Genomic DNA, 18,807 nt, shown 5'->3' with positions numbered 1-18,807 from the left:
TTTAAAAGTCCTATCTCATCGTGATGGCAATAACAACTTTCCGCATCATCAACACTAAAAACTTCTACTTAAACCTACCACTTATCGGTCTCCCAGAGGCTGCCGCGGGCTTTGTAAGCGGCACAGACGGGAGGTTTATGGTAGTAATGCCTCCTTAAGTCTGCCAAATCCCGGCACATTAAAGGAGAAGCATGTTCACGGGCACGCGGGTAGCGACGTCCTGACGGAGCCGTGCCTGGGAATGGCGCCACCGGCTGAAAGAAAACAGTTAGCCGGAAAATCCTCGTGTTCTGCCCCGGAGGCTTGTGAGCTGGTAGGCTTTCAGAAAATCTCTGAGAAGATAGTAATGGGGGCTGGTTACGTCAGTACTGAGCACAGCTTCACTGCCACAGAGCGGGGGTGGGGGGCAACTTTGCATATGAACTAAAAACAGATTTGAGAAACTTTTCACAGTATAATCACTCAAAGGGCTGAAGCATATTCCATGTGCAGCAAATTTCCTTTGTACGTTGAAAATGTGTCCATTTGTAGCCTGTTTTATTTCAGAAACATAAAAGCGTCGCCTGGCGGACTCATTCCTCACTGTATCTTCTGAAGCTGGGGATCATAAAAAAGAATGCATGGTTCATGCTCAGCAATTATAACGTGCAGATGCAGGTAGCATTCTTCTGCAACATGAACAAGCCACGCATTTTAAGTGTTTGTATCATAAGTACTGCTATTTCTTACAGTTTATTATTTTTTTCGTACTTGATAGGTGTATCAATATTCCTATAGCTAAAGATGCAGTTGTCTTCCATTCTACCAGGCGTCGCTTCCAAAATATGAACTGTTGCCACTAAAGACTTTGAGGTAAGCACTAAATGATATTGATGTCGTCTTTTACATCGTTTTTTATCGCTGTATTTGTGCCCACCAAGACGACTTTACGAATTATAAATAGTGCATATATGAATGGTACCAGACCCTTCGTCGTTACCTAGATGAGAAAAGTCATTATTTGACACACTCACTACTTCTGCTAGCTAATGTCATCATATTATCTCTATAATGCATATATGTGCAAACATTTTATGTTTTCTCTCGCCTGTAATGTGCGTTTATCTCGCTTGGAAACCAAATAACTTTCCTCTATCCTCCGGGTGCTTTTCCATCAGAAATACCCAACGGTGATCTTAAAATTCAAATAGCACCGATAACCGTACATCATATCCATAAATTCTGTCCATTAATCTGAATATAGATAGAAAGGTATGTATTTTTTTAATCTTGCAGCCAGAGCTTTTCCTGGTGGTATTTTGCTACCTATACATTATTCACGATTTTTTTTTCGACTTTCGTTTTGTACCAAATCCCCATTAGAACCTGCTGTATGGACCATGACCATCGATTAAATGATAACAGTTATTTCGTTGTGGATGCTTTCACATCGTGAAAATTAGGTCATGTTCTGAACAGTGTTTGGGAATACCAAAAAAGGAAAGGAACCATTGGATGATCCATGAGCCTGACACAAACCTTGGTTAGGAGTGTTATCTGTCATAATATTTTTTATGATTGCAAAACTTCGCTTTTTAAAGGAAGCACAATCTCCAAACCCACCACTACCACCTCCTGGGTAAATGTACCGCAGTATGTCAATGTGTTGGGGTCTCCTCCTTTGAAGTCCCTTTACTAATAATTCCCCAGAACTATATAGAAAGAAATAAGCCTGCTGTATTTTCTGTTGGAGCTCCTATTCTGAACACTGTTGATTCCTCATATCCAGGCATAGTTCGGACGGCAGTCCTGACCGATGAACGCCCGCCGCTGATATTCTGATGGTTTGCTTGATGGAGTACCTTTCAAAGGCTAATTCCCTTGTCGGTTAAGGGTTGTCAACTTTGATAAATGTTTTAGTCCTGCGGGCACAGACAACCCCCTTTCGTGATCTGTCGTGCCATACCAGATTACATCAGGAGAGTGGTTGCGGGCACCCCGCAGCATGTACCGTGCCGATAACATCAGGTATTGCAGCGAGTTCTGAATATGGTGGGATGTTTGTCAACCCAAACTGCGAACAAGTTTCCCTTGGGTGAATTCAACGCCCCTTCCTGACACGATACCGTAACGACGGTGTTAACGCACAGACTTTCACAAGATTGAATCAGCCCTAGTCCACGGAAACATGCCGCGTGCTCCGGGGGTATTCATGATGAGCAATACTGTGATAATAGGCTTACGTGCAGGCGCCTGGTAGTGACCTCATTGAGAGGTAAGGTGCCTGAAGGATTAAACACAGGCTTTTGTTAAGTTACGGGTCACACGTTGACCCACCCGGCGGAATTGCTGCAAGTCACGCCATTAAGACTTAAAGGTGTAAATAGTGAACATCATTTGGTGAGGGTTGACTACTCCCGGGGGAATAGCAGCTCGGTGTAGGTGAAAATGCTTCTTGAAAGTGTCGCGTGTTCCATTTGCGGTGTACATTAGAACATACTTGTCAAAGCACGAGGGGGACAGGAAGGTCACATACACTATGTGTCAGGATCTGACTATATTGAATAAGGTACGTTTGACGTCCACAAGACACCCAAAACGATTTATGTTGCTGAGCACTTACGCCTCGACCGATGGCAATGCTTTTAACTTGGAAGTTCTTAAAGTTGTGCTAGTAAAGGTGCCTAAACGATCTTCCCCACTGAAGGTATGAACGATCTAATAAAAAAAGTGCACGCCATTACTTGTGCACCGTAGTTTGTTTGGCTTTTGTTTTTGCGTTGCGTGGATGAACTATGCTTTAAAGGGTGCAATTTCTTAAACTCCAGGTACGAAATACCACAGGACTATTATGCATGCCGAATATGTTTTTTTTTTATTCTGTATGGATCACATGGGAGTATGGTGATGCTCGTTTGTAGCGAATACACGTTGCTAAATTTGTTTTTAGGGTGGAAGGGAATACAAAGTAACAACTAATCTCAAAGCAGTTTCTGTATACATCATACGGGGCTATATTAGCCGTCTGTAACCATTGGTCTCCTGTAACCATTGCCCCACAATTTACATAATCTGCTTGGAGATTAGTAAGAGCCCCAAAACACCCCACACCTATGATTATAAAACCCTTAAAACCAGTTGATTACACATAATTAGAACGGGTCCTGTTTGATAATGCAGCCAGGCTGTCTCTGACATGCAGAACTGAGAAAATGTGACAAGGGCTAATACCTGTAACAGGGTCAGGGAAGGTGGGCATGTCGTAAAGTTGTATGTGATTACCTTGTCGAGTGACATTTGACACGCTGCAAAACACGACCGATAGTAAGTAAGAGATTTGAATAGTTTCACCGTTGGTTGTTGTGAGATTGAAAGCTATAAAACTACAAAATAATGTTTTATGTGCCCAATCCTTAAACGTACGCATATCAGACCTCTAGGGCTACATTAAAACAGTGTTAACGCTTAACCATTGTACCGTCTGTATACACAATGTCCTACAGTCTTGATAATTGTTGTTCTAGATTATTCATAAGCCCACCGAGGTACCTATTTCACAATAAAATGTATTTGTCTTCTGTAGAATTTTAATTTTGCATAATGTATTTACTGCTGTAAGATATGAGATAAAACCTGACAATTTATCACACAGATTTATGCTGATTTTATTATTTAATTATCGGGGGTCTGCACTCGCTGTGCCGACGCCACGCTCTGTTTATTTTACGGGAGTGATGAAAAATTAGATCTTTGGCCTACCCTCCAAATTGTACTTAACCCCTCAGTGTTCAGTATTCCTGGCCTGTTCCCTCACTCTCCACCTTGTAACCTTCACGTAAGGAGTTCGATTTTCATCACCCAAACTCATACTACAACTGAACTTTGACTTTTAGAAGACAACCTTATCACGTTATTGCTTCCTGGAAAATAAATCAATAGCCTATGTTTTTATATGAAGAGCAAGTCATATCGTAGAGAAAGTTTTCGTGTCCATAGTATTCTGTATGTCAGGCAAAAGGCGTTAAACATCTACGGGAAGTGCTCTCCATCTTTAAATGTCGTCAAATAATCAATAGTAGCTTTGCTGTGTTGGTAGATTCTGATTACAAAATGCGTCCTGGTCGAGTCGGATTTCTCACAACTTCATTAACTTGAATAAATCAGCATTGAGACTGTACCATGCCCTCCCAATAACCTTGCAGATCCTGGTAGCGCCACCATGCGATTGTATATTTTCATATATCTGCTTCCCACCCCCGCCATTCTTGGCAGCGTCTCGCCTCTTCGCCCAGCATGGTTTCATGGCAAAACCATCGACAGAGACGTATTTTTACGACGCTTTTACTGCAACGCCTGCCTGCCTGGGCGGAGGAATCGTAAACCAACTCAGCAGAACACCGTAACTGAAAATATAGTCTTCTCGGCAACTGTACCCTTCAGCATGCTGGGTTCCCTTCCATGCAAAGCTCGTGATTTCTTGCCAACGTACAGAATTTTGTTACTGTGATATACACAAATACCCGTCATACACATACAGACCAATTTATTCTATCCCCACTGCTACATTCTACACCCTGAATTTGTGTACATTTAGGGGATATTTTACAGTCGATATTTTTAAGACATGGGGCTACCAGGATTGCCAAAAGTACGAGAGTGGACCACATAATAAAAGCTCCAAATATGCACACAAACAACCGACATTACGTCTGGAAATAAAACTGCCAAGAGAAAATGAGATATCACCGGGAATAACTCAGCTTGGGGCCGTCAGTCGTTTAGAGGAAGTCTTTTGTGTGGGAGCTCATAAAGACCGGTGCCAGTGGAGAGGACTGTTCAGTCACTAAACAGTGATATGTATCAGTGCCAAGAAGAAACATGTTACTGCATGAATGGCGCTCCAACGCCCTTGTTTAGCATGCATAGTCAATACATATATGTCTGACCCAGCAGTTCGTAGTTGTTCCACACCGGTTCGTTTCTATAGCCAGAAAATTGCCTTCGGAAATCTATGGCACAGTGGAACAGACCGGTGATTTCAGCGCCTGGTAAAGGGCTCCCACGAGCCGGAGAAAAAGGGTTCCTATCTGGGCTAATCCATGAGTCAAATGACATTTAAACTACACGCCATTACGTGTTTCAAACGTTCAGTAATATAACACATAGGGAAATTTATTCCTCGTGGAGCAGAAACTCTACTTCATCCTTCTACACTTGCTGTGAGTACGTAGGATGTTTCGGGAATTCCGATGTTAACTTGTTGTAACGAGCCGCAGTCGTTAGCAGTGAGATTCATTAGTATGCCAACGTGCACGCCAATGCTTAGGAAAATCTTTAGCATTTTCTATGCAATCAGTATATCATGGTTCCCGTGCTACATTATAATCATACAGGGGCCCTTGAAGTGCTTGGCCCTTTTCAAAAGACGTCGATGATTTGTACTTCATTCTACTCTGCCTCTGTACATCGATAACTCACGGAGACACCTGTCCATTTGTGATGTTTCCATATCAGTAGCTTCCTTTGGCAATGAACATCCATAGACGCGCGGTTTTATTGCCGAGACGTCACTGCAGATGAAAGGGGTAGAAAAGGTCACACGGACGTCCATAGAGGGCTGTTCTTGTTAGACCAGGGATGTGGGGGACATTGAGCGTAAAATATTCGCTCTGACAGAAGTTATATCTTCTTTATATTGAATTTCTACCCTTCATGTAACAACTGAAACGTATATCTAAGGTCATGATATTGAAAACATTCCCTGCCAACGTTTTTTTTCAGTCGATTAACATCTGTGCGACGGTATAAAAGTGTAGACAATTTTGTGAGCGATGGATTGAATAAGGTTCTTAAAAGTACACACCTTTTATTGTTCTGTCACACATGGCTATATATACGAGCATATAGACACGTTAGATCGAGTGGTAGAAATTGGAATTTCTGGGTATAAAACATATTTGGGAGGAACTTTAACGTTTGGCATGGAAAATGATAAGGAATAAAAAGACCATCTTAACCGGATGAATGCACAAGGCGCAATCAATAGAAACCTGCCACTTCAACTTCCCTGAATGAGATTTATAGAATATTTCTCAAACACCCTTGAAGCCATCGATGGCTCACTTGTCAGAATATCTGAGATGGAGCCGTTTTGAATATCATGAGCGTATCTGCGCGAGAAAAACCACTTTGCACTGCCTTTCAAGCAGCTAGAAGAAAATGACTCCCACCTTGAGACAGGTGATTCATCACTTTCACAAGATAAGGCATGAAGAGTGTCGGGACCATCTGGTAAAAGGAAATTGGCATCCAGAGATTAGATATTGCTTCTTAGCCCAGCCCTCTCTATCTTCAACACCGGGCTTGTTTCCTCAATTTTACGAGCCGTTTAAATATTCAAAGAGGCCTGCATTGCCGGTAGCTAATAAACCCTTTCCAGTTTCCATTTGCCTATTGATGTTGTTTTTATGACGCCCTACCAATATCGAAGTTCGTTACAAGTCTGCGTCTCGTGGCCACAAGTAACACTACGGTAACCATAAATGGGAAGAGAAGACTAGCTATGATGATCTACGACAACAAACTATTTTTTCTTGACAATACATTTGTCTTAGTTCCTCCTAAATACACACATTATCTAGCTTAGAGGAATATTGTATTATTGATTTCGTGCCTTAATCTTAGCCATAAACTCTTGTATTCCATGTCATTAACAAAATGCCCCTGACAAATGATACCTCTGATGTTCTTTGTTATCTGTACGCGACCGACATACAAATTCCTTTTATCTTCATCAAAAAGATCAATTAATAAAGATAAGGGATGCAATTAATTACACTTTTGACATTCTAACACAACACATTCATTACAATTAGACGGATTAATATTCAACTATGATAATAAATTAGAAATACACACTTATTTATCGCATTCAAGTTCAATTTATTTCCATGACACGTCATTATATATTCTTATCTTCACCCGCAGGCGCTCAATACGCATCAAGAGGCATCCATTGACGGGGAAATATAAATAATTTTATCTCGTTATGCATCAACCATATCTTAAGCTGGTGCCACAAAAGCCTGCCTGCCAGATCATCCTTATGGCATTACCGGAGGTTTAGTTTCACTGGCACTTCGCTGTCTGATTGACAAGCGTGTGTGGCCATGGATGAAGTTAAATAGTTCCAATCGATGTTCATGGACGAAGCCCTGCTGTCATTTCGCGGTCTTAACGCGCTAATTAATCGGATAATTCGTACGGATGGGGATGACGGATCGGCGCGTGGCGGAGAAGTGCCACTGGGCGTAGCCATCTCCACATGACGGAGCGCTCTTCTCGCGCGCATAGTTGAAGGTGATGGAGTGTCCCAGGATACAAAATGCGCATAAATGCGTATGCTATTAGGTCGTAACGCGTTATTGAATACAACTGGTGGCTGAGTAAGGAGCGCAGAAGAAGGTACTTACGCGTTACAGTTTGCCTCATAACGACGAAGCTTCCGTTGGGGGCTGTTGGAGCTGAGCTCTTCTCAGGCTTACTGAGCGGATTCCCGAATGGAAACAACCATGTTCGGAACGATGCATGCAGCCTGGGGTTTAGGAACGCTGCTTACCTTCTTTTTCTCGTTACAAGGTAAGTATCAGTTCGTCTCATGTTAGTTTTTATCACACGGAGGTGCCACAGACTGCGAAAACATTTTTAGATTTACTCTGTCTACTCACTGTTTTGCTAGCTCAAAAAGGGCATTAGTGTCAATCCTCTTGCAGCTATGAGTAAAACCGTTGAATGAAGCAAAAGACCTGGACATTTCCTTTACGAACAAGCTCTTAGATACAGTACTGTGTCTTGATCGTTCGTAATTTCATGTATTTGTAGAATCATTCTTGCTTTGAATCATCCCGTGCATTGCTGCCTTGTTGAAGCGTGCAGACGGTGAGAGTGTGACTAATATGTCAAAAGATGCGGGCGTACATGTCTATTGTTGTGGTCCGTTTCGGTTAGCCCGTCAAACGATGCGGTTGCCTAATCTTCGGCAACACACACGGTCCACGGAAATCCTTCTTAATTATACAGACAGAACCGTGGTGGATCATTTTACCATCTAAATCAAGACAGAACTAGTACTTATTCCAAATGGTCATCATCTTTTTAGACTACTGCTGAAGCGGCGTTCACGGTAGATAGAGCTGTTATCTCCGGCAGGGTACAAATTATGTTGTTGTAGCCAGTGAGGCTGTTGAACCAAGATACGAGCCATTTTATCTGGGCATTTTCCAAACAGTATAGTTTTCTAGCTATATCGGATGCCCTCTGCCTGACAGTATAACACTTTCTGCTGTAAATTTTAAGTTTATGATTCCCTGAGCCAGCGTTTCGTGAGGCTTACTGTGGGCGCTTGGTGTTATTGTAGGAGCAATTCTGCTTGGATTATTGATGCCTTTCTTCGACACATCGGGTGTTAACGATCCTAAATGGACAGTGATGTATTTCCTGGAAGTCACTGTCCAGGAATCTAAATAGACCAGAGATCGATTTAGCAAATGAACATATTCCAACGGAAAGCGGAAATTTACAGATCCATGGCAGGCAGGAAGAAAATGATTTTCTACGTCCCTTTCCTATAAATAATTCATGTAGAACAGCAAGAGCGAGACCTCCTGTTGACACATCACCGGGATACACACGCTATGAAGAAAGGAAATTCATCTATTAAAACCCCGTAAAGAGCACGTGGGATTTGTTGACATGAACACGACAACCTTTGAGGTGTCGTCCCTTTTCAAGTTGTTTTATCTCCGCTAGGACAGCCCGTCCGCCACCCGCAGTCCGCCGCGAACAGACTAGCGATAAGGGGGAGAGCTTTGAAATGTGCTTTATTCACGCCAGGACTGCAACTGGTTTCCTTGTTAGTGATAAAAGAAACAAAACATTATCTATCTTCCTATACGTGAACAAGAAGAGCCTGGATTAAATCGAAAACACACAAAATTCCCTGCCTGTAGCCACGCTTTACGACAGCGGGCTATCATCTTCAGATAGCCACGCTGGACTCCAAAGTAACCCGAGGGCACAGAATGATGTACAAAGATGTGGTCCATCGGCTACTTGTGAAGGGAGATCGCTAAAGATTAATGTATTTCTATCCAATAGGAGTGAAGGTCCTCCAGGCAAGAAACATACATGGGTGGACGTGCGCATCAATAAAATCCGAGGGGAAAGAGGATAAGCAAGTACCATTTGAAACAAAGAAAATACAAATCATCTAAGATTCAAGATAGAATTCTATGAAATTCATAAGTGATTAGGTCCAAATTCCCTCTTTGGAGATATCTTGTGATGTTAGGCTTTTTATAGACAGATAACCCACATTGATCCCTCAATGTGAGATAGATAGTTAGGATTGCAACACGAGTCTTTGAACACAGAATGGCGAAATAAAAAGCTCAAGCTAATGTTAAACTAACGGAAGCTTCTGGAAGTAATTTGAGTCTATGTTAGATGGTGCAACCGCTTCATTACTGTACTGTTAACCTAGTTTACACCACATTATCCTAAAACTATGTCCTGTCATCATGAAATATGCAAGGCAATTCATTGGGCCTGCCTAGATATTGATTCGGCTTGACCAGTCTATTTAAAGAGTTTTATCCGAGGAAATCTATCCTAGATGAAACAGCGGTTGTTACGGACTTACCCCTCCCCCTTACAAATCGATTAGCCTATTTCGTTTTGAAAGGATGCTTTACGAGGATACGGGCTGATAGGTTTTCCTGGAAATGTTCATCTCGTGCAATCATTGGGCAATCGGGTACTCAAGACGGGCCAAAATGGCTTAGTAAATACCGCTAAGGAATGAAAACGAGAGGTAGAAACGGTGATAAGGAAGCGCACTTTGAGTCAATGTTTCCTGGCATTGGAAAACACCTGATCGTGAATTCCCGGAAGATATTGGAGGCTGGGAAGTTAGCCTATCGCTGGAACAGATGGCAGACTATACATCAACAACAAAAAAGTTTAAGACGTGAAATCTCCTGCCGTCCCGTCGCGACGCGTTGTAACCTGTCTGGGCCCTCCTGGTGGGAATAGATCTAATGCTCCTGAAATTAAAACATCCATTAGGCGCAGCTAACAACTAATGGTTTTGAAAAACCGAAACTGACAATCAGGATAACTGATTGTGTCGATGTTTAACGTAGAGCATGTTGTGAAAATGCATTTTAACGTCGTGCTTATCGATTCTCAATCCGCTTGATGTACATTTTTCTCCCTCGGTGAATATTTTGTATCGGTACCTTAGTTAAGACGCTAACGTTTGGCAGAATATCAGTAATTCAGTATTCACACCCCTATCTCCCTTAAGACCACATAAAATATTAAAGGCTGGCGACTCGGCAATTAAAAACCAATCATTCCAAAATTGTGATTTTTATGGTTTCATTCAGCAGGTTATAATAATGCATACAATAAAAATAGCCTGTGGTGAACACAGTAAATTTGATACTGTGCATCGGTCTCACTGCAAAGCGATATTATGCCAGAGAGAGAGAAAAACGTTGTTCCGTGGTTTTGTTTTTGCAGAGAATCCATCTTGTCACCTCAATGCGATGATCAATGACGATACTCCTCGAGCAATTTCGGCGGTAAATCGCATTAATTTATAATAGGATGCAACAGCAACGGCTCATCGTAATGAGGCACGTGCGTGGAAAACTAATACACCACAATAACTGATTAAGTACATCTATGCTTAATGTCAAAACCCCAACTAAAATCTTCTGATGAAAAGCTCCTTACGATATTAAAGTATACGGATGGCTTTAGAAGAACTAAGACCAAAGATTCTAGGGGTTCGATTGTGTGGGATGTAGCAAAGTAGTGCAGAAAATCGAAAATCTCCCCGCCAGATGGTATGGCTGATAAAAGCCCCATTATACAGCAATAGCCAGGTTAATTACCGGAGGCATGTAATTTTCTTGGTCCCTGAATCAAAGAACGAGATAATTGTGCCCATAAAGCTATTTCCATGCGTTTCCAGCGCAGAAATGATAATTGCTTACCGTTGCGAATCGTCTTTGGTATTAGATGCGGATGATTGTTCCCATTGTTTTCAGGGCTGTTAAAGGCGGCCTCGTTAATTTTTTGTAATTCTCGCCTGGGAATTTACGCGCGTGCCGTGGTTCAAATTCTTACTAGCTGCTGTTGAACGCTGGGGATTTCCCATCGCTATCTTCAAATATAACTTAAATTGGTATTGAGAATACATGAATAACTGTAATAGGAATCCCTGTTCTGATATTTTCCCCGTCTACTTTGTTTTAAGAAGCAATGCCTCTCAGGAATAGGCCATTAATTACGTAGCCTCGAAAACAAATCAAGTATTTTGCTGCATGAATAACATCCAATCTGCACAAGGTAAGATGGATCGCTTGACGCTAGTTAGTATTCCACGGGTTCCCAGAGAAATGTGTTTGATGTGCATCTTTGACCTAGATATGAATCCACATACGGCTCTCGCCCACATGCGGGTACAGAATATATCCAATCAAGATAATAGACAGCCATGGGGAGAACTTCGCACTTTCCCTAAAATTTATGTGCCCTTCTAGGACGACAAGGTAATCATTACTGGCGCCAAGCCACTGGGACAGCTTCCGACCACTCTTTAAGCTGTATGAGTTGGCTTCCTTTTAGGGGTTGTCATCACTATGATGAACAGAGGAGAAAGATGACGGATGGCGATTGCTCGGGAGAAGGGAGAGAAATCGATTTGGGGCTAATCTATGGCGATGATGGGGTTACCTACACGATGAAGTAGCATCTATCTCATTCTGCGTATCTGCCTGATGCGGTCGGGAGGGTCAGCAAGACGAGATGGATTGTCAATCGCAATATTCAAACATAACACGGAGTGTCCGCCTCGAGTTAATATTGAAGAGGACGAAAATTACTTTTTACTATCGCTTAGATTGAAGGGTTTAATGCTGTCTTGACCTTTCAAAGAATCGATAGAGTCTATAGACTGTGTTGATATATTAGGGTTGCCCTCTACGTGAATATTCAGCGAGGGGGTAGCTGTAGGTGACCAAGCAGGACTGAGGGATATTAACACATGGTTGCGATGTAAACTTACACAGAACAAAAACTTTATCATATAACCATTATTTCTAGTTAGCTAAACTTAATGTGTGGACGCAGCAAAAAATCAGGACAGAAAAATGTTTATGTGCAAATTCTAGCTAAATGACTGTGCTTTACCTAAATGGTTAACTACTACAGTATATGTTTCTAGTGGCTCATGCACAGACGGGACTGCAGCTGACGCTACCGGCCAAAGTCAACGCCATTGCCGGGGAGGATGTCGTCATCCCGGCAACTTACACCACCACCAGGCAGCTGAACCTGATCGAGTGGATCAAACGAGACGACGACCAGAAGGCTACACAAGTTTACACCTATAACCCCTTGTTAGGAAACTCCAAGTCCTACGGACAGTTTGCCGGCAGAGCGCGTATCGAGGATCAGGCGTCCCTGAGGATCATGAGGGCGACTTCCAGCGACGCCGGCAGATACTTCCTGAAGATCATGACGGATGATCTGGGAACTGAGGAGGCGATCACTGAGCTCGTGGTGTTAGGTGAGTCAAAAGCTAGTAGGCTCATGGGTGGAGCTTTAGGATACAGCGTAAACAGATTTATATCCACAGATGACACCCATAGTCGGATGATTCCACTTATGCTATCGTATATTATCTGAATATTCATGGCCATGTTTGAAATTTTATTTCATAGAACTTCAGCATTTGATAGTTTACACAAAATGCAAGAAGGTGGGTTTGTACTTACATAGACACGAAAATCGTAATGTCTTCTCGAGAATGCACTCAGAGAATTCTCTCTGAGTGCATTCTCGAGAAGACATTACGAGCAGCCTAGATGGCGACTTTCCATTATCACATTTGCCTTACAGTTAACAACAACATGACATTATAATGACATTCGTGACATATTCAAAATACATCCCATTTCAATGGGACGCATGAAGGTCAATGGCAAATTACTGGTGCCCTTTTTATTTTAATTGTGCCCCAGTCAATCAATTGAGTTGTTCATCCGACAGAATACAGATCAGCAAGCAAGAGAACTGACAAGACTACATCAACTCTACCGGCTTTCACTCACATCCGCATATTTACTGCACCATTTTCCAACAAAATATGCAGCGTATACCCAATCTTCCTGGGGGTGTATGGATAGTGGAATTTGGCGAAAATGGGGTCAAAAATAGGCCAGGGGAGTTAGCCGTGGTAAGGGTGAGATAACTGCGCGGGAAAATTATTCTCCATATAGCCGGCGTAGTTAGTCCGGTAAAGACTACAAAATGACAGCAAGATCCGTCTTCTAGACGTAGAGATGTTATCTTGCGGTAGCCTCAGGCTCCACAACATCATCCAATCCTTCATTACAGCTGTCATATCACCTTGTACGAATGCGTGATCTACGGTTATGCATGGCTACGCTTGTCCTGGAGGTATATATGGTACTTGGAACTAATCATGAGATAGTCACATATGTTGGTCTATTTGACGTTATCGTACATCCTAGCAATAACAGATACTGCTGCTGGCTTACGTCGTGGAACAGTCGCGTTTCCCACATAAATATTCCTCCCATCATGTCACTGCCTGCCACAAACTTATCCTCCAGCCAATTTCATCAGCGGATGAAGGTAGATAATGTAAATCCGCTCTTGCCTGAAGACCTAATTTTGCGCTATGTACACCCGAGGGTGGGCTGATTTTTATTAACTGTTCTTGTTCAGTTGGAATATGGATTTTAGACTAAGACGCGTTTATCTCTTGAAAGACGTGACCTTTTCGGAAAATTGAACACGGTGCGGCGAGAAGATAAATCACAGCTCAGGTTTCTTAGCCGCCTTCAGGCAGGATAGCACTCTGGGGATTCCCTGCATCTATCTAATATCCTTCGTAACTGAGTAGAAAATCCCATTCTTAAACATTAGATACAGTCAAAGAGTGGCAGAGGATTGAATAGGAACTTCGAAATTCCCCTTAAGCATGGAAACGCTTATATATAGGAAATGTGCGCTGTTGACGCCTTTTTCATCACGATTCTTTTGCGTATCACTGTTACCAAATATTAAAGGCTAAGCACAGAGTTTTGAGATGTGCTATCATTTTCTCGTAGAAGATGCAAATCTATGTATGCTTTTTATGTTTACAGCTATGAAATCATGTGAGTAACTTTAACAAGCTTTTTGTCGTCATATCATCAGTCCCACCGGAAGTAAAAGTCGGTCCCCCGGGTCCACTTGTCATCACATCTGGTAAAAGCGTCACCCTGAAGTGCACCGTCTTCAACGGGAGACCCAACAACATCACGTCCCTGTGGTGGGAAAAGGACAACATGCCGATAGAACACCTGAGGCTAGACGGGATGAAGTACTCCGGCGGGTCCATGAAGGTGCCGGCTCTGGTCGTGCGATTTGTGGACAGGATGGACGCCGGGAGGTACACGTGCGTGGTCCGACACCCGGCCTCCTCACGCCCCCTCAAAGCCAGTCTGACCCTGAAAGTTCTGTGTAGGTGTAGATATTTACCTACATCACGTTATGTTCACGCGTATGCTCACGTTCGGTACACTTCAAAGGCATCTATATTACAGACAGTGATGGATGTTGTGACAGTGACCAACTAAGCGTATCGGAATCACATCGACATATTAATGGAGTTGTTTTTGCATTATCCCCGGGCCCTTGTGTACATTGTGCCATTTGCAAATAAGAACAGAAATAGTGGAAGTGTGGTAAAATTATTACACTAAAAAAACTTCACTGGACCGAATTTGCAATATAAACATTTTTCCTTATCTTTTTCTGTTCAGAATAGGACCTCCTCTATGCTTTTCTAGTCCCATACATTATGTATTTGTATAAGACCATCCATATAGTCCGTATATACAATGTTTAGGTAACATGACTGCTTTGTTTTCGTGTATTACCTTTTGTGATGATTTATTGCCATACTATAGGAACACATGTTTCAGTCGATGTCATTTTTAATCCTACCAGATCCCCCGAGTGTGACGCGCATCTCAGAGTCTCTGATCGCCGAAGCGGATGACATGCTCACCCTGGAGTGTATCGCCGACGGCTACCCCCTCCCTAACGTCACATGGACCAGAGACGGCGTCCGTCTACCCTGCAAGCCGCAGAACCTGCCCCACAACTTGCGGGCCTGCTCACAAATCTTCGAGGTCCTTAGAATGAACGACACGGGATCTTACAAGTGCTCAGCTACAAACGGCATTGGTGATGGCGACTCTAAGGCCCTATTTGTGACAGTCAGACGTAGGTTCAAGGCCAAATATCTCATATTTGTATGCAAGTCAGGTTGTAAGTCATTAGCTAGTTTGTCATATATACTACTGCCTAGAGACTTGAATAACGTTCCATTTTGTATAACAGATTGGTTTGAATGTATATTTATGATGAACGGGAATTAAAAGACACTTTGCAACACATAAAATGGGTTTATAGCTCAAGTTGCACACTTATCTGAGTTTTCATTTGTGAGCAATCGTCAATTTTAACTGCATTTTATACATCAGTAAGTCGATTTTATCTGAGGCTCAACTTTCCTTGTGATTTTCCATCACAGCGCCGACGAAAGGGCTGGACATGTTTACGATCGCCATCGCCACTGGAGTGTTGGTGGGGTGTCTGTGGCTGGGCCTGTGTCTGGTCCTCCTGGGCTGCTACATCAGGAAGCGACAACACGAGAAGGAAAGGAACAAGTTTGCGTTCTACTACAACCTCATCGGTAGGGGTGAGGGCGCCATTGAAGACAAGACTGCAGCGGCAGCATCTACCACAGACGGCCCCAAACCACCAGGTATGTATTGAAACATAACGTACAGCTGACACTGTGTACCTCAAAGTACACTAAGATTTACAAGTGACATTGCAGATCATCATGGCCCGTACTGGACGACACACACAAACATTTATGACAATATACGTGGGACATACATAAAACACGTACCTCTTTTCTTACCAACACAGACAAACCGAAGATGTCTCCATTGAATACAGGGATAGGAACCCTTCGGAAAAACAAGAAAGGCCAAGGTATCTTTACCGTTAACTTTACCAATGCAATGTTTTTCTATATATTCGATTTATCTATAAAGATTTATTGCTGGCACATAGACATATATCTCTTTCTTACCAACATCCGCCTTCCTAAACCCCGAACAAATGCCCAGAAAGGGAGATTTTTGTATAGGATGTCTATTGCCTGGAATAAAATGAACTGGTAATGATGTATATAGCCTTATTTTAAGTTGTGTGTTAGTATTATTGTCAATGCTTTTATGTTTTGTGTATTCCCTTGTATGTCGTATGTGTGTTTGAAGGACCACAGGAAGAAAAGCTGCAGTTTTGTATGCTAAATGTGGATCCGAATAAAGCCAAAGTCAAAGGCTACGTAGTTTGAGTTGTTATTGTAAACACGCCGTGTACTACCCCTCTACAGACAGACGGTTTGCAAGGGTTCTGTACCCGTACTCCCCGACAGACGAGAACGAGCTGCAGCTCGACATTGATGACGTCATCGAGGTGCTGGAGGGAGAAAATGGCGGCTGGTGCCTGGGGTACCTGAAGGGAAGGATAGGCCTGTTCCCTTCAAACTACGCCGTGTTTCTGCCGACAACAGAGGGTAGGGAGTGTCTTGTCTGTTGTATATCATCACTATAATTGCGTGCATGGTTTTCTTCAGATAGATATAAAAAAACGTGCAGGGATAACGCACTTACACGCACTGACGCATGCCAAACCATCCAGTAAATTATAACTCGCACTATAAGACACAAGGGACCAATGCTCCTTTCAAACAATATCCTTACATTGCAGAAGCACAAATGTGTCTCCTAGATATTGTTCCGAGTGTCGTTTACCGTGTTATTTTAACTGCTTAATTCAATCCCCTCGACATCTGTTAGCGGTGTCACTGATAACCTTGGCGCACCAAGGCGCATCTCTCACAGACTGGAAGGCTCCACCGTAATACTGGCTCCCTAAAGATACATTTTGTCTTAATACTAATGATTCTTTGCTTTCTGCAGCTAAAAAGGCAGTGGCAGCACAGCTTACAAACATTGAAGGGAAGGGCAAGCTGAGCATCTAACATCCAGGGGGAAGCAGGAAGAGTACTCGAGTACGTCCGTCACGATGCATGAAAACGTCCCACTCCATCATTCCTACAGCAAAGATGTACGAGAATCACCCGAGCGGCATTAGACAGGATGGAATGGGAGTCGCTTAAGGAATACCCGTTGTAAATGTGTAATAAAGTGGGGCTGTTCTATTGTTTGACGTACTAATGGCAAATAATCCATGACATTAAGAAGTACTAATTCAGTAGTATGTTCAATAAAATGGGCTGTACAGATCGATGTAGGCTCGGCCGGCAGCGATATCCGCTGAGAAATGTCTACAGTTTCCACATCTATATCACACTAAGATGTCCATAATGCAGTGCCACATCGATGTACGGATTTTATCTTTCCACATGCCATAAAAGAAAGTCCAGGCATAAATCTGAAAGTAACATAGCAATATGAGGTGACGTGATATTGTCATGAGGGTTTTATTATACTTACAATGTTACATGAAGAACGGCTGGCAAATGATACTGTAGTCGTGTACGTATGCAGGTACATGTACATCATTGTACGTGGCAGTAAACTGACGAAATTTAAAGGCCATCTTGTTCTTCTGTATACGTAGTGTAGCGCGTTGTGTGAATGCAGTTGTAAATATGTTCCCTCGCTCTTTCCAGTTTCTACTCAACTTGCCCAGCAAAAACGTGATGACATTTATTGACTTTTTGACTATACGTTAAGAACTAGCATTGAAAATGACTGGTGACTGTAAAATACTGTTGTTGTTCAATAACAGAAAAAAGGGGCAGTTTTTGTAACCCGTGTACCGCTTAACCTGTTTGATAGTAACATGACATTTCAACATGTTATAAGCTTATTGTACAAACAACTGTAAGTAATTTGCCTGTCTTGATATGTCTAATTGTGTGAACAGTAAAAGTTCTTTTGTAACTTCATTTTCCTGTCATAACTCTGTAGAGTACTTAGAAATTCAGCAGACGAACATCGTTCATTCCATTCTCCTCTTTTTAGCTGACGAAAGTCCCAATCGTTGATGAAATGACCTTCAGGGCTGACAAATTGCAATGGATTTCCAAATCTAATATTCTACGCTCTCTGAATAGACCTATGGTTGCAGGAATGTAATGCTGTTTAGAAGGAGTGACGGCCTGAATCCCAAAGTACTCAAATGTCAGGCCGCCTCTTGGCAACGCGGAGAGACTTGAAAGGCTTCCTGAGGTAGACGCCGAGTAAAAGAGACACTTATTGAAGTGTTATGAATACACAAGAGGCAGAGGGTGCACGTGGCAACACGTATTCGCACGAATGACTCTGACCTTTGTAAACCCAGGAGAGGCCCAGTCATTGGCGGAAACCATATGGCACGTACTGAGATAAGACTAGCGGGAATATGTCACGTCTCTGTAGCCTGGGTTCACCGAGAAAAAAAACTGGGACACAGAAGCCTATTAGCACGTCAGAGCGAGTACAAGATAACACGGGACGTTTTTAAGGTTACAGATACACCTGTAGGTTACTGTCGTTACCATATTGAGAACCAGAGAACGTGCAGGTGCCATGATAACTAATGCATGTTTAGATGCATTATGCATAAGGGTCATATAGGTGTATCATGTTTTCT

General features: G+C 42.6%; 1 protein-coding gene across 1 annotated transcript; it reads left to right on the top strand.

The window, feature by feature from the left end:
• The first annotated feature begins 7,247 nt into the window (after positions 1 to 7,247).
• Positions 7,248 to 18,016, top strand: LOC109480186 (protein amalgam-like). Its single transcript, XM_019782350.1, has 8 exons — positions 7,248 to 7,617; positions 12,275 to 12,619; positions 14,278 to 14,583; positions 15,073 to 15,351; positions 15,662 to 15,895; positions 16,066 to 16,131; positions 16,538 to 16,720; positions 17,127 to 18,016. Exons 1-8 carry the CDS (start codon positions 7,539 to 7,541, stop codon positions 17,186 to 17,188), a joined length of 1,554 nt encoding a protein of 517 aa, XP_019637909.1. The 5' UTR covers positions 7,248 to 7,538; the 3' UTR covers positions 17,189 to 18,016.
• Positions 18,017 to 18,807: the final 791 nt, after the last annotated feature.

The sequence above is a fragment of the Branchiostoma belcheri genome, unplaced genomic scaffold (genome assembly GCF_001625305.1).
Source record: "Branchiostoma belcheri isolate BF01 breed outbred unplaced genomic scaffold, Haploidv18h27 scaffold5, whole genome shotgun sequence".
NCBI lineage: Eukaryota > Metazoa > Chordata > Leptocardii > Amphioxiformes > Branchiostomatidae > Branchiostoma > Branchiostoma belcheri.
The sequence above is the reverse complement of the archived record's forward strand: the minus strand, read 5'-3'. Positions and strand labels throughout refer to the sequence as shown.